Source organism: Sturnira hondurensis, unplaced genomic scaffold (genome assembly GCF_014824575.4).
Source record: "Sturnira hondurensis isolate 20B ecotype Veracruz unplaced genomic scaffold, ASM1482457v3 Scaffold0006413, whole genome shotgun sequence".
NCBI classification, from domain to species: domain Eukaryota; kingdom Metazoa; phylum Chordata; class Mammalia; order Chiroptera; family Phyllostomidae; genus Sturnira; species Sturnira hondurensis.
Genome location: NW_028079044.1, coordinates 29,208,303 through 29,229,808, shown reverse-complemented (window position 1 = coordinate 29,229,808; position 21,506 = coordinate 29,208,303). Strand labels below are relative to the sequence as shown.

The window sequence follows — 21,506 nt, the reverse complement described above, 5'->3', positions numbered from 1 at the left end:
AAACAGACAGTGGGCTGGATTTGGTCTGTGGGCCATAGCTTGCTGATTCCTTAGTTAAAATATATTGTTTAATGTTGTTTTACAAAAAAAAAAAGCCCTTATCCTTAATAATGGTCTAGTGATTTTGTAGAATCAAGTTTATGATTTTCCTTCAGGACATCATTTACAACAGATACCTGGGTAGATTGGGGGATGCTGGTTCTAAAAGTATATTAACCTGTATTTGCTTTAAGCAAATAAAGATGCTTTAAATACACTATCAACTAAATTCCAGGCTCAAACACATCTCTCAACTCCATACTCAATCATCATCTACAGATGGTCCCTAACTGGAGAAACACTTTGTTAGAGCCTTAACCAATGAAATCTCTAGCTACCACCTTAGTGAATGTCTAGGCAACAAATGTGGATAAATATACATTTTTAACTTACAACATAAAATTCTCCTATGAGGCTAATCCTTAGGAGAGTAACCCGACATGTCTCTCTCCAAAATGATTTGGCTCATATGAAGTTTTCCATTCTATTCCTTTCCTGTGTTTTATCAACTTCCAAAGAAAACACTCCAAAAACAATAATACCTTGCCAAAGAAAGTATCCTACTGATAAAGTATCCATCATAAAAAAGATTTTTCACTAGCAAGTTAATTTTTCTTCACTGGTCCTTTTTTCTCAGGAAAATAACCTAGAAATGATATTTTCAATGACATTAGTTTGGTTTCAACCAAATTCAGTCTTCTTTTTTCTTTCCCTAAAGAATGAAAATCAATTTACAGAAATCATTGCAGGTAGAAGAGCTGTTCACTCTCTGGTTGGAGAAAGAAATGCATAGTTTCTAAACTTTCCACACTGATGTCCAATGCTGTACTTACATAAAAGGAAATAAATGAAATTGTTGACAAGACAGATTTTTGTTGACTCTTTCAGATTTACACAGCAAATCTGTATATAAAAGGTCCTGAAAATTCTACAATAAAGAATAATGATTTCATCATAGAAACTTAACCCCCACCTATTATCTGTTAATATCAATGCTATAACAATGTTGAAAATACATTGTGGAAAACACTGGCTTATGGGTTTAGAGAGTAAATTTATCTAAGAATAAATATAAATTTATTTATATGTAGTTATATAAAATTATATTGAATATAAATTTCTTTATATTTAAAGAAATATAAATTTCTAAATATAAATTTCTAAAATTCATATTCTTATGTGTTGACATACTAATGGTTTCATTTGATCTTGTAATTTGAGCATGCTAAAAATTAATTTTATGTTCAAAATCAAATATCAAAAAATTCAAATTATAATAAAAAGTGAGTAAGAGATTAATGGAACAATCACATGTCTTAGACAAACACATCTGCAACAAAAGTTTACATATATTTGTTTCTATTTATTGAGGAGATAATATATTTAAATGTATTAAACTATAATATTCAAATTGTCTAATTGGCTTCCTAATAAAACATTTAAAATTTACAAAGTTTTTTTAAAAGATTTTATTAATTTATTTATCTTTAGAGGGGAAGGAGGCAGAGAGAAACATCAATGTATGGTTGCCTTTTGTGGGTCCCCTGCTGGGAGTTGCCCTGCACGGAACCTGCCTGCAATCCAGGCATGTGCCCTGACTGGGAATCGAACCGCGATCCTCTGGTTCGCAGGCCCGCGCTCAATCCACTGAGCTACGCCAGCCAGGGCCTAAAATTTACAAGGTTTTGTTTGATCTACTCAAAATATTTTAAGGCATAGAACAAAAGGAAAAGTAAAATGCAGATGTGCTGAATGAAATTTATAACTATCTCAAAATGTTTTTCTCAAATTGGAAACTCCTGGTACGTTATGTGTCATTTAATTTTAAAAATCCAATATTTTGCTACTGGTTTAATGTGCTTTCTAAAATCATATCATATATTATGTAAGTTATTTATTTCTACATAAGCCATTTAACAGTTTTACTTGTTCTTAAATCAATAAGCTTAAATCAATCAATGGTTATTTTGAATTAAAAAACCCTACTTAACCTGTCCAGAAAGTTAAAGTCATCTGTATAATGTTGGTAAAACAATCAAGTTAAAAAATTTAAGTTATAGGTGGATTTTGTATCCAGACATGTAGTAGGAAATGGCTAGATTAACAAGCCAGAAGCCAGTGGTAGCTCAGGTTTTACTATTTCCGTGTGTGCTACAGAGACTACCAGTACACCTTCGGAGATTTCTGAGTACACTTCACACAGAGTTAGTTTAGTTTTCTCTACCAACACACACATGCACACACACTTTTGGGGTCCCAAAGCAACTTTATGCCCCAAACTTCTTAGAAAAGGGGACACAGATTTGGCAGGAATGTAATTCATAATGAAGCTGAACAGTAGTGATCAGAGATGACAGGAGTGCCAATTTGGTGATCTACCTTGTGGTTTCAAATGAAATGCACAAATCTAGGGATCTTAAGGGAAAAATCTCTTAAGCCTAATATCAAAGCTCTAAGAAAGAACCCCCAAATTCAGAAAAATATGAGTGAAACTGTAATTACAGTCATCATGGAAGTCTAAGATTATTACTCTCAATTGAAAGCCAGAAACTATATCAATTACTAGTACCCCAAACTTTTGTAGCTAATTTAATAATTTTTAAATATCCTCCCATCTCTTCACCCTATTCCTTTTCTATCTCTATGCAAAAATTTGGCTTTAGCCTAAAGAAGTCTTCCTTTAATTGGGATAAAAAACTGTATCATGAAGGTTTCTAATGAAAATAATCTGCAATTCCTTTTCCTTTATTTATACCTTCATAAAACTAAGAAATGTCTCTAAATAATCTGAGGTTAGAAAACAAATTTATGTTATTATTATATTTTAAAATAATACATCAATAACTTGTGGAATAATCACTCAACATTATCATTTAATAAGTGGATTTATTATGAATTTTAACCTTTTAAAGGGTATGTGTTAAATTTGTTTTCTAGTTAAATTTAAGAACTAAAGACATTTGTGCAATATTAAATTTTAATTAATAGTGAAGAATTTCTACCTTGGTCAAGTAGCTCTCTTGGTTAGAGAGTTGTCCCCATATGCCAAGGTTGCAGGTTCCATCCCTGATCAGGGCACGTATGAGATATCAACCAACAAATGCATAAATAAGTGGAACAACAAATTGATGTTTCTCTTTCTCTCCTTTCCTTTTTTTGAAATCAATCAATAAAAAAATAATTGAGGATTTCCAACAAAAACTTTTCCATTGAACTATCCAAACAATTGATAACAACATAAAGTGCAGCTTTAAGAAATCTAATTGATTTTCACAAAGGCATTTTTGTATACCAACAATGAAACAGCAGAAACAGAAATCAAGAAAAAATCCCATTTGATATAGCAAAAAGAAAAATAAAATATCTGGGAATAAACCTAACCAAGGAGGTAAAAGACCTGTATGCAGAAAACTATACAACACTGAAGAAAGAAATCAAGGAAGACACAAATAAATGGAAACATATACCGTGTTCATGGATTGGAAGAATTAACATCATCAAAATGTCCATACTACCCAAAGCAATTTACAGATTTAATGCAATACCTATTAAAGTGCCGATGGCATATTTCACAGACATAGAACAAACACTTCAAAAATTTATATGGAACCATGAAAGACCCCGAATAGCAGCTGCAATTTTGAGAAAGAAGAACAAAGTAGGAGGGATCACAATACCTGATATCAAACTGTATTACAAGGCCACTGTAATCAAAACAGCCTGGTACTGGCATAAAAACAGGCACATAGACCAATGGAATAGAACAGAGAGCCCAGAAATAAACCCAACTCTCTACAGTCAATTAATATTCGACAAAGGGGGGAAGTAACATGAAATGGAGTAAAGATAGCCTCTTCAACAAATGGTGTTGGGAGAACTGGACAGCTACATGCAAAAAAATGAAACTCGAGCACCAATTTACACCACACACCAAAATAAATTCAAGGTGGATAAAAGACTTAAATATAAGCCGGGAAACCATTAAAGCCCTAGAGGAGAGCATTGGCAGGAAAATCTGACATTCCACACAGCAATATTTTTACTGATACGTCCCCTAGAGCAAGGGACATAAAGGAAAGAATACACAAATGGGATCTCATCAAAATTAAAAGCTTCTGCATGGCTAAGGAAAACAGTATCAAGATAAAAAGAGAAGCAACAGTTTGGGAAAACATATTTGCCAATGACACTTCAGACAAAGGTTTAATCTCCAAAATATACAAAGAACTCACACAACTCCACTCAAAGAAGACGAGCAACCCAATTAAAAAATGGGCAAAGGACTTGAACAGACACTTCGCCAAGGAGGACATACAGAGGATCCAGAGACATATGAAAAGATGCTCGATATCGCTAGCTATCAGAGAGATGCAAATCAAAACCACAATGAGATACCACTTAACATCAGTCAGAATGGCTACCATGAACAAAGAAACAAACAACAAGTGCTGGAGAAGTTGTGGGGAAAAGGGGACCCTAAGTCCACTGTTGGTGGGATCGCAGACTGGTGCAACCACTATGGAAAACAGTATGGAATTTTCTAAGAAAAATAAAAATGGATGTGCCCTTTGACCCAGCAATTCCACTGTTAGAAGTATATCCTAAGAACCCTGAAGCACCAATCCAAAAGAACCTATGCACCCCAATGTTCATAGCAGCATAATTTACGATAGCCAAGAGTTGGAAGCAACCTAGATGCCCATCGGTCAATGACTGGATCAAAAAACTATGGTACATTTACACAATGGAATTCTATGCTGCAGAAAGGAAGAAGGAGCTCCCCTACCCTTTGCAACATCATGGATGGAACTGGAAAGCATTATGCTGAGTGAAATAAGCCAGGAGGTGAAAGACAAATACCATATGATATCACCTTTAACAGGAATCTAAACAACAAAACAAACAAGCAAGCAAAATGTAACCAAAGACACTGAAATACAGAACAGGCTAACAGGGACCAGAGGGGAGAGGGTAGAGAATCACAGGGGAAAAGGGGAAGGACTCACATGAACAAGTATAAAGGACACATGGACAATAACTAAGGTGGGGGTGGAAATGGGAGGGAGGTGAGGAGCACTGGGGGGGGGGCAGGGCTGGGAATACAAGACAGAAAACTGTACTTGAACAAGAGTTAAATAAAAAATTTTAAAAAAGAAATCTAATTGATTTTCATAAAATATATACATATAATAAATGTAATCTACACATGAAACAAAATATTATCTATAGTATTTCTCTGACTAAAGTTACAAAAGTATATTACTTATATAGTAGACACATTTTAAAAATTAACTATTTTTTGCCAAACCACTGAGAGGAAAAATATCACATTTGATAACTATCCTATTGAATCTTAGTAAACAAATTTTTTTGAAGAAAATACAAACATTGTGGAAGAAGCACAAAACAAAGTAAGATTCCAGGCAACAATAATGAGACTGACAGAAATCACATATTCCAAACAAAGTTAAAAGGGCCAAATTCATGTAATTATCATTTATGTATACACCAAATTAAATACAATAAAGAAAAGTGTATAGTCAGTGTATGTCACTACTTGCTCATTTCAAGGTGATAATTACACAGGAGAAAACATGGCTATTTATTTTTAAATTCTAGATCCAGTAGGATAGACTACAAAAACAAGTTACTGATGTCTTTCAATGGTCAGAGGAATAAGAATAGGAATTGTTGAAATGACATTAAATAACTATGAATCTAATATTTTGTCATATTATAACTTTATTTTCAAAGGCAGTGCATTCAAAAAGAAAATACTGTCCTTGATTTTACTGAATATTTTAATTATCTTTCAATATCTAGTAACTGTGAAAAAATTATTTTTCAGGTCCACAGTCATATACTAGATATTGACAAAAATTAATGGTTATTTATGTGCCTGTTTTTCAAAGTACCAGATGTACATAATAAAAAGTAAATTACTTAAAAATACAACATATTTGGTATTCTGTATCAAAAGACTTCACAATGGTCATATTTTTGAACCTGAAATTCAGCTCCTCAGCATCTTTCCTAAAGAAATTAATCAATGTGTGAAGATAAATCAGTGTCCACTCATGGTAACATTGTTTGATAATCATAAAAGCCTGGGAAAAGAAACTAATTGACCAACAATGGGAGATCAGTTAACTTAATATATGGTATATCTAGGGAATACTATGCATCCATGATAAATGATGAGTATGGTGTGCATGTGCATTCCCATGCAAAGGAAAATTATATAAAGATGTTGCAGTTAATAACTATAAAACAGATTAAATGGTAGATATAGTACTATAGTTTATAAATCATAATTTAAAAAACTAATCATAAAATACATATGCACATAACCTATAAAAAGAGATGGGATGATAAACATTAAAGTTTATACACCAGTGTTAGCATTTATCACTGGTTATTGTGTATGTACTAGAATGTCTTGAGAAAGAATCTGAATAGTTTGAATAATAACATATTCAATTTTGAATATGAATACTTTGTATCATAACATGTTAAAAATATCACTTTGACCACCTGTCGGAGGGGAAGGAGGAGGGAGGGGCTACATGAAAGAAAGGGGAGGGAGGGGCTGGATAAAAGAAGGGTAGAGATTAGCTGAAGAACATATACACATAACCCACAGACACAGACAACGGTGTGGTGATGGTTGGTGGGGGGCAGAAGAAGGGGCTGGGTAGAGGTGTGCAAAGGGGTGGAGAGAGGAAATGGGTACATCTGTAATAGTGTTAACAGTAAAAATAAAGTAAAAAAAAAAGCCCACTTCAGTCCTATATGAGAAAAATGGTAGCTCGCAGATTTTTGTTTCCCTTTTTAGGCATTTATTTGCTTACTCTTGAAACAGAACATTTTGTCTTAGTAGGTCATTTGTTTTATTTTCCTCTTGATAGAAAGTAAACACACAAACACAAATTATTGATTCCCTTTCACCAATGAATGAACTGAAACTTGAAGAGATTAATAACACTTAAGATCACAAAGACCTTTGAATCTCATACTTTATGCTCACCAGCAAGCTTCCTTATAAAGCAATAGAAAATAAAACATTACTTGTTCAACTGTTCTTCAAAGAAAGCATAATTATTTTTTTAAAAAGCATCTAGAATTAAGTAGTATCTTGTTTATAATGCTACAAGTGACTAACTAAATTGGCTGTAAGTATAGTCCAATGTTCAACTCTACCATTAAAATTATTTTCTATGCTTAAACAATCTTAGAGATGGGTAGATTATCTGAACTCATTGTTTAAAATTATATTGACATATTAAATTTAATTCAAACCCCTATCGCAAAACCCATGGTTTTGCTAAAAATAAGTATAAATTAAAAGCTAAATAAGAATATCTGCAAGTTAAAATAATCTTTTGGTATAAGTGCTTTAGTAGTAATTAATTAAGAGCTCCCATTTTTTGATTATCTAGTCTGGACAAAATTTTGCAATAAGTTCTTTACAGATATTATTTTCATTTTTCCAAGTTATAAAAAAGTATAGATGCACTGGTTTGTGTGACAGCTATTGCTAAACTGGTAGCCACAAATTGTTATAAATATTTGGAATGCATATAACATAAAGAATTAGTTCTATACTATAGAAAGAATGCCTATACAACAAAATGCATGGATTTCAGTACAGCTGATCCAAAATAAAAATTTGTTTTTTAATATATTTTATAAAATAATACTTTCACTTGTATAGTGCTTACTATATACCAGACACTGTCTTTAGGTGCTTTACATATTATATATTAATATTAAGTAATTTAATCCTTACAATAACCCTTTGAGGTAGTATTACTGTAACCATTTTTATAGATAAGAAACCTACGCCATAGAAATTCACAGCTAATATGTGGTGGCACTGACCAGGGAGTCTAGTTCCAGAGTCTGTGCTCTAATGCTGCTTCAGGGACTAACATTTCTTACAGGAACAAATATTTTCTCTATTCACTGAAAATTTGAGGAAAGAGAGTTAAGATGGACAATAGGCCTAGATAATACTTAATGTTTTAGTGTTCACAGTGCGTGAATAATATTTTGAGAATTTAGCAGTAACATCTTGAATTTAGGACACATCTTCCAATGAAACTGAATTCTTATCACTAAGTGCCCATCAGTAAATGAGTGGATCAAAAAACTGTGGTACATTTACACAATGGAATACTATGCAGCAGGAAGAAAAGAGCTCCTACCCTTTGTGATGGCATGGATGAAATTGGAGAGTATTATGCTAAGTGAAATAATCCAGGAGATGAAAGACAAATAGCACAAGATCTCACCTATAAGTGGAACCTAATCAATAGAACAAACAAGCAGGCAAAATAGAAACAGAGACATGGAAATACAGAACAAACTGACAGTATCCAGAGGGAGGAAGAAGGGAGATAATGGAGGAAAGAAGGGAAAGTGTCAAGTCAAGGAACATGTATACAGGATCCATGGACAAAGAGGTGGGGAGGATTTAATGTGGAAGGTGGGGGGTAGGTAGGGCATGAGTAATCGAGGAAACATGAGGACAATTGTAATTGAACCACAATAAAAATTTTAAAGAAAGAATTGAAAAATAATGTATTCCAAATCCCCGTTTTAAAGATGAGATAGTTAGCCCTGGCTGGTGTGACTTAGTGGATTCATTCAGTACCATTCTGTGAATTGCAAGGTCGCCAGTTTGATTCCTAGTCATACACCTGGGTTGCAGGCTAGGCCCCCAGTGGGGCACAGGTGAGAGGCAATCAATCAATGTATCTCTCACACACTCTCTTTTCCTTCTTTCTAATAATAAATAAATCAAATCTTTAAGTTAGAGATGAGACACATAAACGCAAAGACATTAAATTATATGTCTAGAGTCACACAGCTCAGCAGCAGGACTTGGGCTATTGAGGTCTCTTGACTGACTCCTAATAATCTTTCCAATTTCCTCCACACCACACACAAAGGAAGAAATGCTCAACAGAATATTTATTTCATGTTTGGGTATTGCTACTGTTTCAAGTTCCAAGAACTTTTCTTAACTATCTTCTCTGATATTTGAGTATTTATAAGCTTTAGAGAATTACGAATAAGTATTTAGCTTTACCAATGGGAGCGTTCCTATGAGATGTAATATGTTTGTATATATGAACATATACATATTTCATTGGAGATTTTTTGGTTGAAATATTACAATATTATTTAAAATGTTAAGCTGAAACACATATAACATATTGTTCTAGGGTACCATGTCTCTTGTAACATCTAAGGTATCTAGCACAGTACTGAGCACAGAGTTGACACTTCTCATGAACTGAGATTTGTATTTTCTAAGAACATCTATAAAATGGGTAGAATGTGTAGTGATAAGATTGATAATAAATCAACAATTGAAAGATGTTGGGAAATTTCAGTAACAGTTTATATAGGCATTTATTTGTGTATACATGTTAAATTTCCCCTAAAATGAGGTTATTTCTCTTTATCTTTTAGGATATAGCACAAATAGAATAAAATGTCAAGCAAAAGCACACAGCACTCAAAATATGGCACATATACCTAGCAAATCTGGTAAGAATTAAAGTGCAAGTTTGAAGTAATACAAGTCAATGTCAATATTCAGGTTAATCAGAGAAATAAAACAAACAAGAAAAACTGTTTATGCTAAGAATAATAATAAAATTTTACTTATTTTGAAAAATTTACTTTAGCTTGCCCTAACAGGAAGTGAATAATTTTATTAAGACTTACAAGATGTTTACTAGACTTATTATGGTAATCATTTCACCACATATACATATTCAAATCAGTATATTGTACACCTGAAACTAATACAATGTTATATGTCAATTATATCTCATAAAAACTGGTAAAAATCTTTAAAAAATAAAACAAATTGTACAGTGTTATAATTACAACACAAAGTATGTGTTACTTATTTCTCATTGTATATTTACTAAGTTGCATTTGAAATCTATTGAACTTAAATTGTTAGGCTTGTCAAATTAACATTTATACCTGGCAGATTAATGGACCAGTCTGAAAAAGTAATTTTTGACAAATTTTATAAAACTTGGGTGTAGCAGCACACCAACTATGAAAATAATGTAATAATCAGTGAACATAATAGTATAATAATTGCTATTATAATATAATAATAATGTATATAAGGGACTATGAAGAAATATTGCTGACAGAATATCTTATTTTTGAGATCTTCTTATGAATAAAACTTAGATATTACACAAGCATTTAAGATTGTCAGATGCTTTAGACCAGGTATGAAAGTAATTCTGAAAATTTGTGTAGTTGAAACTTGAATATAAAAACACGAGCAGATGCTGCTTTCTAAAACTTACCAAATAGTTTTTTAAAAATCTCTTGTGTCACTGGCTCTCTTTTAAATGGTCTCTAAGGCTTGCATAATTATCTAAAAAAATAATATTGTCAGATAAAATTTCGTAAGAATAAGAAGAAAAAGTGTAAACTGTAATAAAGCTCATTACTTCTTACTCAAAAGAAACTTGATTATGATTTACAAGGGCAAAAATCTGCCTCAATATGTGTGGCCGACTATTCCTCCATTCATCCTGTGGGATTATGTTGCTATAATCCCACTCGGGATTAATTCCGAGTGGGAGTAGTGACTATACTAGGACCTCTTGACACAGATGAAGATCCTAAGATTGTGGCATAAAACAGAAACATACACTTTAATATGTCAGGGAAATGATTAGCCTGATCAAATTACGTTTCCATCATATTTGGATTGAATTATCAATAGGTTGTGTTAACAGAGAAAAATACCAACTTACATATTCATTAGAGATGTGATAGCTTAATAAAGATATTACATTTTATTGGTCACATGCTCCAGTAAAGTTTTGAAAAGCCTTAACACATGTAACTTTCAAACAAGTGAAATCCATTCTAATTTGCTTGTTACAAAATTTACTGCTGTCTCTTCTAAAATTAGTTCCCTCTTTTTTGGTAAGCTCTTCTTAATACCTCTTCTATCATTCCTTCCTTGCTCTTATTTCCTTTGAAACAGAATGCACTTGTCTTCATTTTTCTCTAGGCTCGGGAGAGTGTGTGGAGTTCTAAACTCAGTGTAGTTAATCCAGAGCAAGTCCCAATTTAACAGTATTACAAGTCCACAACTAGAACGGAGAAAACTCGCTCTTCAGCTTCCTCTTCCTCATGCTGGGAGAAAAGGCAGTGTGGTGGAGCTGCAGCTACAACTGCAATTTTGAACTTGACACTAAGAAAGGTTTCAAATTATGTTTAGTTAACAGTGGGAAGTAATTTAGAGCCTATTATTCGAAAAAATGCAGTCCTTTTCCGTCTGTTAATTTAACCATTTAATCTATGACCTAGATACCACTTATTTTTCTCTTAAGAAAAGGTTGCTTCTGTTATCATCTCCTGTTCCCATCTTCAAACTCCCTCAACTACTTCCCTCGTATTTTTGTGCATGCATGTCATGAAGATTCCTTTGTTCAACCTGTTGAATTTACTCACCCCAAGCTTAGTTTAGATTCCTTATTTTTCTCCCTTTCCTAGCATTTACCCCTTTTTCTTAAACATTTCCAATCTGTACTGTCAATGTGCCTATCAGAGCTTCTTTCTCTAATTCTTCCCACGTTAATTAGGGACAGACATCCTAATCTTTTCCACCGAGGATTCTGAACCCCTGTTCCTTCTACTTAAACCTTGTATGTCCTCGGCATCATCCCAGGATGCTCATCTCCTCGCATAGGTGGGAGGAAAAGTTGACCCTTCATCAAGAATACTACCTCCCTCAGAAATGTTTTGAGGGGAAAATCCTCAAAATTCTATACCTTAAATACTACAGAAGACTGTGCATTGCTGCTTCCACATGTTTACTTTTCTAATTTCGTATAAAATCTACTCCTTTATGTTCATATCATTATATTTCCTACCTGTTGTTGCCTACTTCCTAGGCGATTTTCTTCATTGGTTTTCTATCAACCTTAAGCCTTCCATGGCTTCAATACGTATACAAAAACCCTAGTATTGAATTCTGCAGCTTCCCTTGACTTCCCCAACTGTAACCATGCTGCATCTCAGAAACCCGCGTCCCAAACGAAACCCTGCATCTTTATATTGTTTGGAATCATCTAACATCTGAGAATTCCAAACATTGTTAAATCAATCTCTGAAAATAACCTTCCCCATTTGCTTCTATTTGCCTTCAATATCTCCACAAATTCCAATTCTTTCATTGAAGTCCTTCTCTCTCAGTTAATGGAAAACTCTGAATCTAAACAATACTTAACAAGACAACACGAATTAACCTGGAAAAGATCTTCCCTAATCTATCTTGGATATCATGTTAATTAATCACTTTCCTTGCCAGCCACAATGAACATCCTCAACATCTATTTCATACTACTAAAACTGCCCACAGACTTCCAACCTTACATCCAAATCTTTGAGAATCAATGCCATCACAAATTTCAGTTCAACTGAAACAGTCCCACTTAAACTGTCTCTACACTATGCATCTCTGGTGAAATTCCTGTCCCATCCCCAGGCCATCAGGAAACCTGTTCCACACTCACCTTCATTTTTTTTCCTTTTAGATCTCCCTTACCTTCTCTTTAATGTGATTTCTAGCCTCCACAACTTTACTGAAACCAATCAGGCAAAAATAATTATTAATTCGTTTTATCATTTGACAACATATTTGTCTTTCTCTGGAATTTTTCTCTGTTGAGTATACCCTTCTCGAAACACTTCCCAATTCTGTTCTTTTCTGGATATCTCACTGTCTTTGACTGGTTCTTTTCAGTATAGTTTTCTGGCTCTTGTCATTTCATCCATTCTTTTAATGTAAATAAATGATGAGCCCAGAATTTTGATCCTTGGCATTCTTCTTATTCTTCAAATAATTCTGGCAATTCCATTCACTCCTGTGGAATTAGTTAAATGCTGATACTCTAATTTTTAATGTTTCTAGTCCAAACTTCTCTCCTGAGTTCAGACTTATACATTCAATTCCATCTACTAGCTATTTATATCTGAAATTTTCACAGGAAACTAATCCCCAAACTACACCTTTTGATTTAATTTTTTATTTATCTATCTTTTTATTTATCTAATTTTTTATTTATCTATCACAATCACATCCAATAGTATTTCATATTTGTGTTTCAGTGTACAGCACAGTGGTTATACAATCATTAACTTTACAAAGTGTTTCCCTTGATATTTCCAGTACCCACCTGGCACCATCCATAGTTATTGCAATATAATTGAATAAGTTTCCTGTGCTATACTTCACACCCCCATGACTATTTTGTAACTACCAAACTTTTTACTTTTCTTCTAAAATTTATATTCCTTGTGTTGATAAAATGTACCATCATCTATCTAAACATTTCAGTCACCTTAAATTTTTATCTCTTTTTCCTGCATTGATAATATCTAACAAGCCTTACAGATTCTACATCTTTAAATAACTTCTCGTGTACCTTAATTGATTGATTCCTTAATTGATTCCTTAATTCAGCCCATTATTATCTCTTCATTGATTGATGCCATATCTCATAGATGATCTTTCTGCTTATATTGCTCAGGTATATTTTTTAAATATAGCTTCTAATCTTTCTAGAAACAAATTGCTGAATCTTGTTCTTCCCCTACTTTATATACTTTAATAACCCACATCTTCAAAACCCTCTCTGACTACTTTTCTGAACTTGTTTGAATCATTTTGCTTATATCGTTTCTTCTGCCTGAAATGGTCTCTACACACAAGGTCAACACCTATCTAGTTCTCAACATTCAACTCAAGGGTCATCTCTTCTATAAAGTCTTAAACTAATATACATCCTTGTTGGGTAGAAATGATCAAACTTTGTCATTCCATTTTTATATATCACAGTACCTGTAATAATTATTACAATTATTATAATAATTATTACAACAAACACAATTATTGTGTTTAATTGTTAGACCTACACTAGAAAAGCCCACAGGATAGGGGGCTATTTTGTGTTCTGTTATTTCCAGTACCTAGGAAAGTATCGTATGGCATGTGCTTAAATAAGTGAGCATTGAATGAATGTTCAAGTTTCAAGTGTTATTTTTTTCAGGATGCCTTTCTGGCCACCTAGTTGAAACATTTTATTTGGCTTTTACCTTTGTCAGAGTCATCCATATTGGCACACAAACATAACGTATTACCCACATATTTTCCTCCTCACTGATATTGATAACTTTTTTTTAGTATTTTTCACAGTCCAGCACATTGCTGAACTCATGATACAAATAAAATATTTCTGTTATTATGTAAAAAAAGTTGAACATAAGACTTAAGCCTAAAATAAGTTGAAGAACAAAGTTTAATTAATAATATTATCTAGTTGACCATGGCTAGATTTTATATATATAATTTATACCCAGCTATGGAAAAATACATATATTGAATATATGTACCTATCACACAAAAATTAATCATTTTATTTTCATCCATCTAATTGGAGCAGTTGTCACTAAAAGCTGACTACACAACTACCTAAAATGAAAATGGCTGCAAGATTTAACACTTGTTATAGTAGAGGAGAATGAAAAATTAAATAAAAAAGTAAAAAATTTCTAAGGCAAGTTAGATAAATAAAGAAAAGTAACAAAGAAAAGCAATAGAAGAGACAGACCTGCATGTCTTCTCCTTGTGGAGTCCACTTCTTCTGTGACCACATCGTGTAATGGACAGACATAGACAAAGGAGATGGGTGTGAGTGGGTGTACTCAAAAGGTAAAATGACACCGAAGGAAAGAGCCCCAAATCATTTTGAGAAAGAATCCTGTGCATAATGGCAGGGGAGATATAATCAAACACACACCATATTAAAAAAAAAGAACTACAGGAGAACTGATGGTGAATTAGTTAAGCTACTATGGGTTAGCAGAATCAGAAAAAATAAAGTTAGTGTGGGGGAAGAAAAAGGATTCAGAAGTTTATCATTACTTGTGGACAGCCAGTCCTGAACTCTGACGCTGGAGAAAGATACCATTAATGAATACCATGTTACTTATATGACTATATTGTTTAAGACATTACTGATTCTATTTAAGATCTATGAAAAAAGCATTTAAAAATTTTATTGTTTATAAAATGAAATTTAATTAAAATATCTTCAAAAAAGAGCAGTAAAAATATTTTCAACAGATTTGATGCCTTCTAAATTTCCCAAATTGATCGGTGAACACATGAAAATAAAGTATGGCCATCGGGCCAATATTTCACTAAATTACTTCGGTACAGCAAATATTATCATAGCAACATTATAAAAAGTAACATACTTAATAAAATTATAAGAATAGTAGCTGAAATACATGGCCTTATTTAAATATTAAAAACTCAAATTCACTTTCAATTTAGGCAAACTCTCTATGATCAAATTCCCTTATAATGCTTATTAATTAAGAAAGTTCTTATAGACACCATGTAACAGATCATTGATGTTTCCATTCAAATTTGCCCTTCCAGATCCAATATCTACTGTAACATATGGCACACATTTCGGAAACACTATTTCCCCATTGCCAGTAAAACAGTTCAAAAATCATTTTATACAGTAATTTAAAGCAGAAAATGTATGCTAATTTCAGCCTCAAAATAAATTTATTCCAAAGATACTCAAGAGTTAGTATTGGTATAATTGACACCAATAAACTATGTAATACAAAACCAGAAATCTCCTATCTAATTACCGACTTAGCTTTGAATCAGGTACCACAAAATTCTTGAATAAAAACACATTCACTTCTGCAATAGTTGTATCACAGTTTTTAAATGATTTGTAGGAAACTACATCACTCTATACTTAGACTGTTGATATATTGGAATTATAACTCTTGAAAGCATTATTTCCTATAACAAACTTATCTCTTTTCCTGAATAGTGAGAAAAATAAAAACATTTTGCTAGGAAAAAAGGACAAACATGACCAAAATTTCTTTCTTAGAAAAAAGAAATCCTAGTATGAATTACAGAGAACTACCAAAGGAACACATTTTGAAACTTAACAACACATTTTGGATTATTATACAAGCACATCTTTGACCTTTTCAAAATTTGACACTAAATTTCGTCATAATGATAGTACAACCCAGACTTGCTAACAGAATTATCAGTAGGAAAGTAGTGTCTGCCTGAGATGCCCTTATATGTTAATATGCCATATGCCATATTTTCTTTTCCCTCCTCAGTCCACCCACTTCTCAAAGAAAAGACAGAAAAAAATCACAGATACATAAATATCATAGGTTAGCTGAACTCTGTATCATACCTTGCATTATATCTTCTATGCAAAAGTTTTCTACAGACATTTATTATACTATTAAAATAGTTTCCTCACGTTAAAAGAAAATTGGTATAGATTGGATAAAATAGTGGCTCACAAATATTCCATCTCTAGGAAAACATTTTTATAGAAAACAATAAATAAATGAGGTTACTCTACCTAATACGTTCCTGTACCTTGGATTATTTTATAATGGCACTGAAGCAATGTTTACATTATATTAATTCAAAAAAATTCAAAATTCTTCTCAACCCTTTTATCAATTTATTATAGCGAATAAGCGAGACACAGAGAGTTCAAGTGACTTACCCAAGGTCACAAACAAGTTCAGTGGCAGAACCAGAAATAGAACAGAGGTCTCCTGATTACCAGGTCAATTTTCTTTCTACTAGATGCTATATGACCCAATAAAAACATGTGAAATAAAAAGTCAAACAAGAAAAAAAACAATAAATCTTTTCTTGGTGATACTAGAATTTGACATTTTATTACAGGGTACTTAGTTAGAATATTTTTTTAAAAATGTACATGCTACAACTAGGCAAGTCATTCACCAATGCACTCTTGTGAGAAATATGGTAATAATTAGCACTAATAATTCAATATTTTCAAAAACTATATAAAATTTATGTCGCACAAAAGGATGAAAATGAAAGATTTGGCAATGATCTCACTACTAAGTGAAAGTGCCTATTACATCATTTCTCTATCATTCATGTGAATACGATCCACTAATAGGTCTTGACTAATCTTATATAAAAATGATTTAACTTTCATTAGTAGATTCATTACTCATTTACATCATAAAATCTCAATGTATAACCTACAGTTATACCAAATATATTTATTTATTTCTCCTTGTTATGGAATTTCTTGGGGTGACACTGGTTAACAAAATTACAGGTTTCAGGTGCACAGTCTTATATCACACCATCTATACGCCACATTATGTGTTCATGACCCTAAGTCAACTCTCCACGCATCACCATTTAAGCTCCCTATACACCTATCTTCACCCCTCCTCCCTCCAAGCCATCACCACACTGTAGTTTGTGTCCATGATTTCTTTCTTTTTAAAAATTTTTTTGCCCAATCCTTTCACTCTCATTACCCTGCCCCTCCACTTCAACAGCTGCCAGCTTGCTCTATGAGTCTGTCCCTATTTTGCTTGTTAGTTCATTTTGTTCATTAATGCCAAAAATATTTTTAAAATGTGCTTGGACTTTTTGTCTTTCTTGTGGTTACAGTTTTTATTATATACCATTTGTATTAAAACAGCCTTTTAAAAGCAGAAACATAGTCAACTAATACCATTTAAATAGCCATATCTTATTTAAATAGTAATAAAATATAAAGACTTATTTCACATATATTGCTGTGATGAATCACAGACTTCAGTGAACTATAAGAAGCTAAGATTACCTCCTCTCAACCCTCTACTCTTCCTTTAATCCCTTCTCTGCCACAAACATTCTGCTTTTCAGTGCTGTTAATGGCAGTTCCAGTGAGAACTCTCCAATGGTTTATTTAACTAATAACCAGTTAGAGGGATTAAGGACCGTAAAAGTATAACCTCCCTTTGGTGTCCATTACTGTCACAATTATGGCTGGACCTTAATCTTAGACTTAGGAATTATAAAGACTTTGTAAAGAGAATGTACAGTTTTGTGTGGTTTTTTTGCAGGGGGGTGGTCAGGGGTTCAGAGCAGAGGGTTGATTCTACAACATGAACTACAAAATAGAAATAAAATATTTTCAGATAATATACTGAAATAGATGGCACTTATAAAATATAATGAATAACAAACATCATTTCATAACTTATAGTTACTTTTGAACAAATATTTTTAAATGTAAGATACTATCGAGGTGCAATCTATGAAAAGAATGGACTTTTAGTCAAATAAAGAAGTATAACATTTTATATATATGAAAGCTATCTGCATTAGTCATTAAAATAAAAACATTATGCTGAAGATAAACTGATACATAAAATAATCATTTTCATTAAGATATGTGGTTAGTTCATAAAAATTTAATGTCCAATTTTATATAATTTTTGTGAATCAAAAAATTTTCCCTTGCCAATGTAATGTATTAAATATCATACTTCAACTGAACACATCAAACTTAAGCAAAAATAATAATCTGTAATCAACTTAAAGGGGCACATATGAGGAGCGTGTTTATCCATAAGCATGGTTTTTAAACAAGCATGTATGATATTATTTGAAACTTTGTTGATTTGGCTAAGGTTCCCATTCATCAACATTTACAACAGACATATAATTGGTCCTATTATTAGATTTAATTGTACTGGAGTAAACAGATGTCCTAAGGAGTAAGGAGCAAGCCTTTGATTTCTGAAAATGAAAGAGAAGCCTCAGGTCTTTAAGTGTGTATCAGAACTTCTGACATAATTAAAAGCTGATCATATTATGAGGGCTTTTTAAGGTCATAGGAGTCTTAGAATGTTAACTTTGGGGGTAGGAGAGATAATTTTCAAAATGCAGCCTAAATAAGTATCTACCGTATTTTGCAGTGTATCATGTGCACCCATGATTCTGTGTGCATTATACATGGGACTATTATACCCATTATACCCATGTATAATATGCAGCCTTATTTTTCCCTCAAAACTTTGGGCAAAATGTGCACATTATACACAGCAAAATATGGCATTTAGTAGGAGAGCCTCAATCATACAAGGATCAGGATACACCTAGAATATAAAAACAAAATGTTTACCAAGTTTACTGATTTCAAACTAAAACTTCTTTATTGTGACAAAATCTTTCAAAAAAATACCTCAATCCAAGTATTTGAATTTATTTTTAAACTAATTAAAAGTTTTCATAATTTGTTAGCAACCACAAAATTGTCATTCATAATAAATAATACGTATTAAAATAGGCAAAGTATAATATTTTTAAAAGCTCACTAAAAAGTTTATCTTTTAAATTTCTTCATTCTTCTCCTAGCTACACTTTTTCTGATTCTATCCTTGAAGTGTAATATGTAATGCAATTTTAAACACAGAAGAAAAATAGAGTATGTCTTGAAGGAATTTAAAATAACTGATTTTCAAACTATAGCACACAATTTATTATAAAAATAGACAGTCACTAAAGTACAATTTTGGCCTTATAAACTTATCTGTAGGTTCAGAGGAACTTGAACCGACTTTAAATGAACAACTAAACTCATAAATCACAAATTTCACTTTATTTACAAGAAAATATGGCTGCTAACAAATAGTGCCATGTTTATGTCTAAGGGTAACAGTACATTTAGTTATAAAATTCCATCAGTCAATATGTGTTGTTTAAAGTATTTGTTTTGTTTTAGATCATATTTTTCTGTAAAAAATTAAAATACATTAATTCTCCAGCAATCCAGAAATAATTTGAAATTATTTCAAATAATACCCAACCTGCTAACATTGAACTGGAACAAACTTAATTCTTTTTCCCAGGTAGATGGTTTAGAATAGCATCTAATTAGAAGATTAATTTAGAATATTGATTAGACTGGAATAAATTGTGTTTCTACTTTTCAGATATACCAAACTATCCAAGAATAAAAGAAAATGAAAAGTCCATTACTTCAAAATTCAACAAAAAAATTTTAAAGCATAAAATTCACTAATAAAGTACACCTTTGAATATTTACTTTTCCTTAAGATAAATTTTATAAAGCATAATTTCAAAGGAAGAACTAAGAAAAAATTCCCTACACTTTCCACAGTCACAGATCTATCAAGAATATAACACAGACAAGTCCATGTTGAGAAAAATTAAAGATTAATATACTAAGTCATATAATGCAAAATCTAGGCACTTACAAACAGAAGCTGTTATTGTAGTAAAATGAACATAACTCATTACTTTGAATATTTTCTGTTTCCAAAATACCATGCAGTCACACAGTAACTGAGCAAAGTGTTTCCCTGCCTTCAGTTTTCCAGGAAACATGTTTTCCAGACAAGGCGCAGCAGGGTGAGCAGCATTACAACAGTTTGCAGCCAATGCCGGGAAGGGCAGCTAAGTCAACAGAAGACTATCCTAAATATGGCACAACTCACTCTTAGGAAAGTGATAGTCCTTTTATAAATAGGAGGAATCAGTCATCAAACACATTAGAAATCATTTAAATTATATCTCAAAGTAGATTCTTAACTATTTAGTTCCAAATGTTCCTCATTGTAGAAGAATTGAGAAACTGTATCAGTTCTAAAACATTCAGTCAATCTAACTGAAATTAGCTTTTCTACCAGACTTTTTTGTAGATGATTTTAAGAAAAATATGAAATAAAATATTTTATGTACAAATACGCTCTTTTCCACACATATTTCTAAGTACTATAAGAACAGGTAAACTCGAAGTACAAACTATAATAAAATTCAAGATTAAAATAGTTTCAGTGTTTACCAACCCTGCATTATCACAGACCATAGCATTCTAGTGTAGAATCAGATTGCTCACTGAAAAGAATAAACAACAGATTTGCCATGCTCATATAGCCTTGATTTACATTAAAATACTTTGTTGACTTCATGGCCAAAACAAAATCTAATTCACATACCACATGAAGAAGACATTTAATTATTTACTTACTATAAACATTATTCATAAGACCTGGTGTTTAAAATTACTTGGTTTTAAATAAGCCTATATTTTATGCTCACATCAAAGATGTCAATATGATAAATATCATTATTTTTTCCCAAAGAAAATAAATCACCTCCTTTACTAATTATCCTCTTAGGGCAGCCTAGTTCACAGATCTCAAGATCCTTCCTCGAAATAAGCAGATATATTTTCTAGTCTATACAATGCCATTTAAACCTTCAGTTCTATAGTGTTATATTTAAAATAAAAGTTTCAAATGAATTTATTTTACTGTTAGTATATATCCTAAAAATGGAAAAATTCTTAGGTATTGTTCTTGCATAGACTTGCATAACACGGCAATGGAAAAAGAAAACATATGCTAGCGATACATAGTAAACTGCGTATCATGTTTGGGTTTACGTCCTTCCAAACTTTTCTACCACCACAAATTCACTAAAATAATCCTCAGAATTAAACTCATTGACAATTAATGAAAGATAACCTCTTAGATTTCAGTAAATGAAAATTGTT

The 21,506-nt window shown here is 32.2% G+C and overlaps 1 protein-coding gene across 25 annotated transcripts in view; it reads right to left on the bottom strand.

The window, feature by feature from the left end:
* RIMS2 (regulating synaptic membrane exocytosis 2) overlaps positions 1 to 21,506 on the bottom strand; it is a 464,240-nt gene that overhangs the window by 135,737 nt on the left and 306,997 nt on the right. For 4 of the 25 annotated variants that reach the window (XM_037048344.1, XM_037048339.1, XM_037048358.1 and 1 more), the window contains one exon: positions 14,709 to 14,741. The exons of 19 other annotated variants lie outside the window; for them this stretch is intronic. In XM_037048344.1, coding sequence (XP_036904239.1) covers positions 14,709 to 14,741 — 33 coding nt within the window. The remainder of the gene's footprint in view (positions 1 to 14,708; positions 14,742 to 21,506) is intronic. 2 more of the 25 variants (XM_037048353.1, XM_037048341.1) reach the window with 1 other exon arrangement.